Source organism: Hyperoodon ampullatus (genome assembly GCF_949752795.1).
Source record: "Hyperoodon ampullatus genome assembly, chromosome: 2".
Taxonomy (NCBI): domain Eukaryota; kingdom Metazoa; phylum Chordata; class Mammalia; order Artiodactyla; family Ziphiidae; genus Hyperoodon; species Hyperoodon ampullatus.
In genome coordinates, this window is record NC_136915.1 from 177,274,514 (window position 1) to 177,285,629 (window position 11,116).

General features: G+C 41.8%; 1 protein-coding gene across 1 annotated transcript; it reads right to left on the minus strand.

The window, feature by feature from the left end:
- Positions 1 to 1,543: 1,543 nt before the first annotated feature.
- On the minus strand, positions 1,544 to 10,179 carry DEGS1 (delta 4-desaturase, sphingolipid 1; the record flags this gene model as incomplete). The annotated part of the gene is made up of 3 exons (XM_079697592.1): positions 1,544 to 2,052; positions 4,834 to 5,576; positions 10,098 to 10,179. The coding sequence occupies 3 exons, from the start codon at positions 10,177 to 10,179 to the stop codon at positions 1,906 to 1,908; spliced, it is 972 nt and encodes a 323-aa protein (XP_079553718.1). The 3' UTR covers positions 1,544 to 1,905.
- Positions 10,180 to 11,116: the final 937 nt, after the last annotated feature.

Genomic DNA, 11,116 nt, shown 5'->3' on the forward strand with positions numbered 1-11,116 from the left:
GGGGAAAGCAAACTGTGTGTATTTACAAAACAGTATGTGGACCACAAATGAGATAAACACTGGTTGGAGAGTCCAAAACGTGGCACCTGACCTGCTGGCGAGAGGGATGGGCTACCAAATACTGGTGTGAGCCCGAAGGACCCAGACGAGGAATGGGGAAAGGGAATCTAAGCAGAAGGGAGAACTCGTGCAAAGCTACTGAACCATGTCTCAAGACCTATCCTTGTGCCTTCAAGGCTCTGCTGCCCAGCCTTCCTACCGCCCTGATTCGTAGGTCTCTCTTTGGAAAAGTCGCCGCCAGTGACAGAAAGAATGGCCCAAGCTGGCAGATGGAAGCTAGACTGGCCTGGAGACCGCTAGGAGGCTGAAACCTCTGTCAGGCAAGAGGTCATGTAAGCAGAACTGGCAAGTTTTGGGAAGGACAATGAGGCACCCCCCTCTACGGACCAGGAAGGAAATGGAACTGAGAGGAGGCTGAGCTGGCAGATCTGGGGGTTTTCAGCACTTGCCTGGCAGCTGAGCCACTGAAGTTCTACAGCAAAGGGGAGTGAGTGGAGGAGGGCTGTTAGTGTCAAACCCAAGGGGAGGTTTCACAGATACTTTTACTGACTGAGCCCGTACATCTGAATTGTAAAGTTGGTTCTATTATCACTCTAAACGTTAAAGCAAAGGGTCATTAAGCAACAGTTCGAAGACAGTAGGAATTTTCCCAGGCAAGAGGATGAGGAAGGGAAAGCAAAGAACTCTGTCTCCCCAAATTAGGTCTGTGAAAACCCAGTCCTTCTGAGGGTGAGTGCTGTACTCTTCACCACCTGCATGTGAAACTGCAATACAGCTGGGAATCATAAAGGTAAGAATTTTATAATATCTCGTATTCAGGATGACAGAGGGTTGGTGTTGTGTACAAATTGTAGACTATTTGATGTTTTGATACCACGGATTACTTTAAAATAGTTCACCAGGGACATCCCTGGTGGTCCAGTGGTTAAGACTCCTCTGAGCTCGCACTGCAGGGGGCACAGGGTTCGATCCCTGGTCAGGGGAAGATGCCGCATGCTGCACAGCCCGGCCAAAAAAAAAAAAAAGAAGATAAAAAAATAGTTCACCATATTACACTAAATTTACCCAAATGACACGTTTCAGGTAACCAGGACTGCCAGCCTAACAGCCCTCGATACTGGCTACTTGACACCAACCATCTACCATCAGACCCAACCAGCTTCCGCTGAAACGAAATGACAAGAAACTCTTTATCAGTTAGTTGAGTTGCTTCTAATTTGAGAGTCCATGCATCTGAAAAGGAAGTTGAATGTTCTATGTGATTAAATTCAATAATGCCTTGACTTATGAATAGGCTGTGCAGGACTCAGCACTGTCTAATTTAGGTTCCATGTATTGATACAACAGAAAAAATTAAAAATGAGTCATTCGGCTTGCAGTGAAAGATATTTCCAGGCCTTTTTAAATTTTAAAGTAAGCTCACCCCCAGTACTCTGGTTATAGTGTAAAGACAGTAAAATTTTAAAAAATGTGATAAACACTATTTATTGTGATCAACAGCTCAGTTTATTAGGTGTTTTAATAAAGTAAATCCTTATAGTGAAAACAACATACTAGAAATAGCTTTTGAAAAGCTATTTTTTAATGATATGCTTACAAAGTGTCAGACCTAAGTGAAAACATCCACCACGGTGGTAATACAATGAACAAGTTTCCTGTCAGTAAAGCTGCACAGATAGGCTGACTGTTTACAGCCAGATTAGCTTCTTGATACCATGAAGATCAGACTTCGAATTTGTAGGAGGGCAGCTTCTAAACATCGCTGGTCTTTTTAGTAATGCAAAAATTCCACTTTCTCAGCTGTTCTGGAGTTTCAGAGAGGAATTCCGTTGGCCTTAATGACATTTACTCCAGAACCATGCTGCCTTTTTGATGCCTCTTCACCCTCGAATAGGGACTTATTGTATCATCCATCACAAAATCATACAGTACTTTTATCCAGGAATTGTAGTGGGGGAGGCTGTCATAGTACTCAGCTGCTATCTTCCTCACCTGGAAGGGAAAATACAGCAAGATGAGTGAGTGCTGAGTCCTATTACAGATGACAGATGAACGTCTGACACACACACTCAGGAGAAACCATGAGACTTTCTCCCGCCTCCCTCTCAAATAAATAAATAAATAAAAGCGGCAGCTTTGGGAATTCTAAGCAAAAAGCAGCTTACATTTCAGCAGTAACATATACTTGATCCTCTAGAATTACTGACGTTCCAACAAGCTCTGAGGGACTAAATATACTGGTTTACTTGTAAAAGTTGGCAGCTGGAATCTTTAACAACAAATACTTGCAATCCAATCAGCTTGCTGCTTTTAAGTGTTGTACTGCATGGCCGCCACTGTAGGGTTTAAAGGCACCACTTGATCCCCTGCCATTAAGGAACCTACAAATACTGATCAATTATTGTGGCATGCCAGTTAGAAATTAATCACTTATCAAGAGTGCAATTCAGCCATCTCAAGTTGAGAACGTCTTTTAAAAAAAGGACTACTGCCAGTGTGATGAGCAAGCAAAAGTAGTTACTGCTGAGTAAGAAAAAATTCTGTGGCTTCAACAAAATGTACAAAAACTACCCTAATAAATCCCAAAGGAAAACAAAAACACAGAATCCAAGATGTTGAAGAGAGACAGCACGAAAAACATAGAAAAAGTTAAAGAACCTTGTTATTGTGATAACAATATTCTAAAATTGATTACAGCAATGGTTGTACAACTCTGAACAATCTAAAAACCATTAAATTTTAAATGGATGAATTGTATCTATGACTTACATCTCAATAAAGCTGTTAAAAGAAACCTTGCTATACATACCTGTTAACTAACTACGTGACAGTTATATGCAACATAAGTACTGCAGCACAACAACTGTAGAACAAGATACTCCTTGGTATACACCATAGAAAAAGCAGGAAGGGGCTTCCCTGGTGGCGCAGTGGTTGAGAGTCCGCCTGCCGATGCAGGGGACACGGGTTCGTGCCCCGGTCCGGGAAGATCCCACATGCCGCAGAGCGGCTGGGCCCGTGAGCCATGGCCGCTGAGCCTGCGTGTCTGGAGCCTGTGCTCCACAACGGGAGAGGCCACAGCAGTGAGAGGCCCGCGTATCGCAGAAAAAAAAAAAGAAAAAGAAAAAGCAGGAAAAGGAAGACTTAAGAGAACTCTGAGAACATTTGTTAGTTTAGCTAAGCAACAGGAAAACAGCGTGGAATGGAGTGGGAACTCAATACTCACTGATGAACCATGGGCCTTAGGTCAAGTAATGTTTGAGCTGAACAGTTCAGGGACTGTTCAAGAAAATTACAAGTCAAAGTATGTGGCTTATATTGGAAAAAATTAATTATTTTGCTCTGAAGGTGACTGGCTTTCTCCTTAAACCATAACCTCTTAAAATATAAAAATGTACTGTCCTAGTCAGGGAAGAGGCAAGCAAAGGTGGGCGCACTCTTCAGGCCAAAATGACACAAAGTAGCTGCACTAGCACCACATTACACCGGTTTCAAAGCTGTCTTCGGCCAGTTGTGTGGTGTTTTCCCCCATTTTATTTTGAGAAATGTAAAACCGACAGAAAAGTTGAAAGAACAGAAAAACCAACACCCATATGCCCTTCACCTAGGTCCACCAATTGACACTATGTCACGGCCACCTTCTTTCTCTCCATATATAGTACACACCACATACTTTGCTCTTTCTTTGACGAAAGAAAGCTGCAGACATTATACGAAAATTAACCCCGAATACTTCACCCCTAAATATTCTATACATATCTCCTAAGAACGAGGACATTCCCCGACAAAACCATAATACCATTACCACACCCAAGAAATTTAACACTGACACAGTATTATGTATTACATGGTCCAGATTCAAAATTTCCCCACTAACTCAATGTCCTTTCTAGATTTTTCTTAATTGGCAATCCAATCAATAATCAAACGTTATATTTCACTGTCATGTTGTATACGAGTCTGCAGACAGTCAACATTTAAAAACTGAAGAGGAAATCTATAAAATTTGGTTGGGTGGATATGATAGCATAAAATACCTGGCTATGGTTCCCTTATATCACAGCTAAAAAAAAAAAATCAAAAAAAAAACGGATATTACACATCATACCACTTCCCCTTTTTAGAATTACGGAAACATTTTTTTGGTAATGGAATTGTAAAAGCTATCCATTCTGAGGACGGCAAGTCTAATAAGAGAACTCATCAGAAATACAACTGAAGTTTGGAGAGGACCATCCTTTTTTGGGAAGGGTGAAAGGATGAGTGTCAATGTGCTGTCTTTCATTTACTCCACAAAAGACACACTGAAAGTCCATGTGACAGGAAACAGATGGTCCCCACCTGTGGGAAGTCTGTGGTACTGGAAACTGAAGTTCACTTATTTTGCAGAGCAATTATGTAGGACCTCTGTATTTCACAACAAACCAACACAAACCTTAGCTAGGTTTAACAGTGATAAAGGTTATGTGAACTTTTGCTCCCTTTACAGAGGGAATTCATTCTCTATTTCTGAATTACTTTACATGTTAGCCAATTTTGCAGATCCCCCAACATTCTAAACCAGACGTGTTACCGCTAGGCTTAGGGATCCAGGACAGTGAACTCTTTGTAAAGTTAGGCTGGCCAACTCAGGACTTGGACTCTTGATGTTTTCTTTGATGAACAGCCCAGATGGACGAAATATACTAGATCCCATTTTAAATGAGCAAGTCAAGAGTAATTTTGATCATATAACCATCAGAAATTAGAACATGTATCAAATCCTTTACTTACCAGGGGAAGGCTTTTTCCGGGAATGTTGGGGAAGTCATGGTGTTCATTATGGTAACCCACATTGAAGGTGAGTAAATTCAGAGGCCCATAGTATGAGTAAGTTTCATGTCCTTTTAAGAACATGTAATGTTCAGCTATAAAATGTCCAGAGATTGGGTGCAAACCTAGGCCAAGTAAGGATGCTGCCAACATGTAGACTAAAGATTTAATTCCCAAAACGTAGTAAATCGCAACGTCAAAAGTGATCTGGATCACAGTATTGATGATTTCCAGATAAGAAATTGGTTTGGGGTTGATGAACAGAGGTCGAAAAGCATAAAAGAGAGGTTGAAGAATAACCCATATAAACTTTCTGAAAGTGGTACAGAAGAACCAGCCTTCAAAATCAGTTGGAATATCCACATCGATGCCATCACCTCCGAGGTATCGATGATGATCCATGTGATACCTCTTAAAGGAAACTGAATATGGAACACCAATAGGGAGATTAGCAAATATTCCAAACCAACGATTCCGCATAGGTTTGCATTGGCCAAAGGCACTATTGTGGGAAACTTCATGAATAGCCAGAGTCATTGAATGATTAATGCAGCTGCCAAAGGCATATGCCCAAAATAGGACCCATTTCCAGTCCAAGTCCTTTACTAAGTAAAATGCAACAAACTGAGTGAGAACCATCAAAATTACAATCCATATCAAGTTGGAATCAGGTTTCATTAAGGATTTTATCTCTGGATACTTTGCTGTAAGGGAAAAACAAGCAAAAAATCAGAGACTGAGAAAAGTGCACAATAGTTCTGCAATTATAATTAAACTAACATCAATTAACACATCGATTAATTTTTTTTCTTTCTTCAAGTCATATGCCCTCTATTAGAGACTTTATCAAATATTTGTCTACTACAGGGAAGGAGTGTATTCAACAGTAAAGTTACTAAATACTATGTCACAACAAATTGAGAATTTATACGGAAAAAAATAAGCCTCAAAATCTAGACTCTCCACAATAACAGAAAGATAGTCACAAATGAGTAAAGATTTCATGTTATCTAGTTGCCTTTTCACTCCTAACAATTTTTTGTATATTAAATTTGTAAGTTTTACAAAGTGATAATCATAATCTGGTAAACCTATGTGTCTGACAGATTACAGACTATTACAATATACTTTTATGTAATATATATACAATATACTATATATGCAATATACTTATATACAATATATACATATTATATACAATATATTATATACTTAGATTTCATAATTTCCTTTTTAATGACTAAATCACTTCTAGTTGCCAGTTGTAACTTCTAACCATTTTCCTATTTTTAGACATTTAGATATGTAAATTTTTGCCAATGTAGACTTTTTCTAGTTACCTGGAAACTAGGGTAATTTCCAAAGAACTCTATGGATTCACACCACCACCCCCCTTCTTTCTTTCTTTCTGCGTTAAAACTGAACAATACTAATCTGTGTTAGATTATTTGTTGAATTCACATGCAAATATCCAAGTATTATGGAAAGGGCCAGTAATAAAAATCTCTGCATTTCAGGCAAGTGTCGCCTACAGGCAAATGCAGATTCTTCTCAGTATCCTGGCACTCCAGAGATGGAAGCCCAGATATAATGAACATCTTTTGTTTTGTGTGTTGTCAAGTATGTTTGACCCAGGACAGCAAAAGGAAGAAGGACCTTTTTCTTGGGACAGGTCATTCAGAGTGTTCTGGAAAAGATTCAGAAAAAAGAAGAGGAGCTTCACCCTCTTTTCTCTAAATGTGAAATGAAGAATTCAATAAAAGCTTAAAATGCAAGACAGGAAGTTATTTAAGTCTAGTTTTATATATAAGAAATAAGGGTAGTGTTAATTCGAGGTAATTATTCTTGTTTCTTTCCTTTCCCCTCTTCTGTGTCCACTCCCTAACCTCTCATCTTTGTTGGTATTAGTTCATTTCATCAATGTTAACAATTTTGTAGGCAATAGGCCAAAAAAAATAATCCTTTTGAGGGTTACTTTTTGACTATTGATTACTCAATAGGTTTGAGTCTAAAACTAATTACCCTGGGATAAATGAAAAACTCAAATAAGTCATTCATTAGAATACAGGCATTTTGAGCAGTCCTCCAAACATAGAATAACAAGTGTTTAATTCATTGGTGGATAAGTAATAAATCTTTTGTATTAAAATGTGTTATTTCTGTTTAGAGCTCCAGCATTTTTACCTTACATAAAACTAGATTAAATTGACACGTCTGACAAAGGATAGAAGATAACACACACTTCGTAGTTACTCTAAAATCATGAAACAAAGATGGCACATTTTTCTCAGACAAATCAACTTCCTCCAAGTAATTCTGTACCAAATTTTTGCAAAGCTGTAATAGTATATAAAAATCAATACTAGCATGCCAATATAATTAAATGGGGGGAAAGAATAGTCTTTTCAACAAATGGTGCTGGAACAACTGGTCATCCATGTGCAGAAGAATAAAACTGGACCTCTTACACCAAACACAAAAATTACAAAAAGGAGCTGAGTACTGATACATGCTATAACATGGGTGAACCTTGAAAACATTATGCAAAGTGAAAGAAGTCAGTCACAAAAGCCCAAATATTTTATGATTTCATTCATAAGAAACGTCCAGAATAAGCAAATCTATAAAAACAGAAAGATTAGTGGTTGCCCAGGACTGGAAGATATGGAGACTGCTTATGAGTACAGGGTTTCTTTTTAGGGTGACAATTTCTAAAAATTAGATTGTAGTGATAGTTTAAAACTGTGAATACACTATAAAAAGTCACTGAATTGTACACTTTAAATGGGTGAACTTTCAGGACTTCCCTGGAGGTCCAGTGGTTAAGACTCTGCGCTTCCAATGCAGGGGGAACGGGTTTGATCCCTAGTTGGGGAATTACGATCCCACATGCTCTGTGGCATGGACAAAAAAAAAAAGGATGAACTTTATAGTTTGTGAATTATATCTTAATAAGGCTGTTAAAAAAATGCTGTTTCACTGTGGAAGTACAGCAGTAAAAGGAGCATTTCTTGTGATTATCTGACCCACTAATAATGGTATAGTCCCTAGCCTTCATTAATTTCGTACATAAATTTTGTAAATTTAGCATACAGATGGTGGTTGTTAAACAACATATCCATGTTCTCTGGTGCCTTTCTCCCCCCGCAAAACCTGATACATTTGAGAAATATCTCATCATTTAAGTATAATTTAAACAAGTCTCCAGATTTTTATCTTTCCTGAGGGTATTCCATCTCCACCCCTGAAATGGAACACTGAGCAGTATTTATTTACACCTGCAGGGAAAATGACGTTTTCATTGAGAAATATGTAGTCCTTTTACTTTTCAAGTGAAATGGTCCAGTGATGATAAGTTTGTGGAAAAAAGGTTCAGTGTTGAAATAAGCATGAACAAGCACCTTTTTACTTCCTTGATTTTCTGAATTTTAAATAGATAGCTAAGTTCCAGTATTCAGGAGTTGGTTTTTATAGCATGGATACCAGATTATTCTTATGTAATGTATTGATCAGGCATAGATAAAATGTACCATATGCTATCTCCTATGTGTGATTTGCAAAACACACATTTTGTTTAAAAATAAAAGGAAAGCATCCAAGAACCAAACTCTCTTAAAAGGATACCCTTAATGGCAACTATAAACGTTCAAGCTCCCAACTTACTGATTCAATTTTAACAAATCCATTTCAAAGGGATCTACTTTTTTTTTAAACAATTTATAAAGTTCTTTAACAGAGTAAAATAGTCCCTAGTGTCAGAAGGATATGGGTTTAAATCTAGATTCCTCCATTTACTAGATCTGTGACCACATGCTACCAAACTCTGGTTCCGCTGTTTGCGGGACTCAAGAGACAAATATTGGCTGGAAAGGAAAGGTTGCTTTATTCAGGAGGCAGGCAACCTGGAGAAGGTGAACTCCAGTCCAAGAGCCAACTCTGAAGAGTCTGCTCGAACATGAAGTTTTTAAAGGGTTAACTCCTTTCTTTTTGTGAAAACATGAAATTTCTAACTTAACCAACAAAAATCAGGGGCTTGTTTTTCTTTTCACTGCGCAAATGGATGCAGAGAAAAAAAACTAGGGGAATACTGTGTATGAGAAAAAATTCCTCCTATTCAATTTACCACCCACTAGTTTCCAGATCTTTGAAAAAATAGCAAAGAGGTTAAAAGCAATGCTTTGGAGGTAATCTAACCCAGATCAGAATCCTCCTCTAACATTTACTTATTCACTCTTACTTCATCTTTAAAACAGGGATAACACCTACCTAATTACTGGGAGGATTAAATTGTGTAATGTTTGTAAAGCACTCAACACAATGCCTAGCTTACCATTAAGAGTACCCTGGGAGAGATGAGAAAATTTTCTATATAATATAGAAGCTGCAAATAGCTGAGCTCCTTACACCTCTAGAGAGTTGAATAAGGCCTAGTTAACCTGGTGTAAAGGCCCTAAACTAGCAGTCAGGGGACCAGAAGGCTAATCTTGGCAAGTCTTCCATACTTCAGCCTTTTCGTCCACAAAACTGGGGTGGATGAAAAATATATATGAATCTGCCCTTCTTGCATGAGCCTCGTTGCGAGGATCAATGAGAATACCGTGAGCGCAGCAGGATCCGGACCCTGGAACGCTTACCCTTCGGGCCCGAGAAGCCTCTGGGGTCAAACGGGTCGGGTACCACGAGCCCCCTCCCCGGCCCAAGGCGGCAGCCGCCGGCGGCAGGATGGCCTGCTGGCGCCGACCAACGTCAGCGCGCCCCGCGCGTGGGCCGCCAGATGCTGCAGGACCACGCCCTGCCGCGCACACACTCGCAGCCTGGCTCTGCCGGGGCCGGCTACCGGGAGAGGGAGGAGGAGGGAGAGGAGGAGGAGGGGGGAGGATGGAGACGGGGACGGGGAGGAAACGGTGCCGACCGGCGGCACGAGAATGTCTAAGCGAGAGGATCTACCCAAGGGTGGCCTAGTCGCGGGGACCCGGCTCTGAGCAAACCCTGGCCCCGACCGCATGCCCGCGCTTGGGGGCGCGCCTGCGCGCGGTGGGACGGGGGAGCGCGGGGATCCCTCCCTCCCTCCCGCTCCGGCCCAGCACCTCCCCCGGCTTTTCCCGCGCGGCCAGGCGGCCAGGGCGTCGGGACGCGGCAGGGAGTCGACTCTTAACCGGCCTCAGGCGCGTCCCGGTGGCGGGAGGCCGCGCACGCACATAACGGGGCGCGGGCCCGGACCTCACCCAGGATCTCCTGGCGCCGACTGGCGTGAGGCTGGTCGGTGTAGACCCACTCGAAGTCTTCCCGTGAAACGCGGTTCCCCATGGCGGCGGCGGCTCGCGGGCCAGCTGCCGGCTCTCGCTCCGGGCCGGATCCTCCGAGGCGGAGGCGGAGATGAAAGCGAAGGCGGCGGCTCCGCGACTGGTGTCAGCTGGCTGCTGCGGAGCTGTAGAGCAGTCGCCGACCGGGGCGGAGCCTCGAGGCCCCGCCCCTCCGGCGCCAACCACCACCACCCCCGCCCCGGAGCGTGGCAGGCCGGGCGGAGGCCCTCGCGGTGGGTGGTAATCCGCGGCTCACTGGCTGGGGGTTCTGAGATGCTGTGACTCGGCGACCGGCTGAGAGACCGAGTTACTGCAAGTCCCGGCTCCTTGCGGCCTGTCCTGCGCGGTGCCGGTGCCCAAGGCCGGAAAAAGGTGAAAAAGGAAAGAAAGGTCTCGAGTTAAATAAGGCTGCTCTTTAGCGCCTCGGGGGAAGGTCGGAGCTCGATCACGAGGATCCTTGGTCATAAATAAATGGCGACTCGCCCAAATTTTGTTTGATTTTGAAAAGCAGCTTATTCACTGAGCCGTTTTTGGCTGCCTCCTGGAAATAATACCTCAGGAAAAAATGCGGAGCTTGTGGTGATTAAGAGCTAATTAAGAAAAAGGAAATCACTATTGTTGAGGGTGAAAAATGATGAGGAATTTGTTGTTTTGCCTGAATTATTCTTGTGTGACTATTTCTCTTACAAGGTGATTGCTCAGCCTTACATCTGTCACAGAAGTCGTTTGAACCACCACCTCTTTCTGAAAGAGAGGACATTTTGTTTGAAAATTAATTACCACTTTTCCATTAAAAAAGAAACTTTGACTAGGATTACAAAAAGGAAGATAACCAACAGGGTGTTCTTATAATAAAACACCACACACACACACACAAAACCACAACGAAATCTGATCAAACCCCTAGATCCAACTACTAATGTATAGAAAATAGAAAGAAC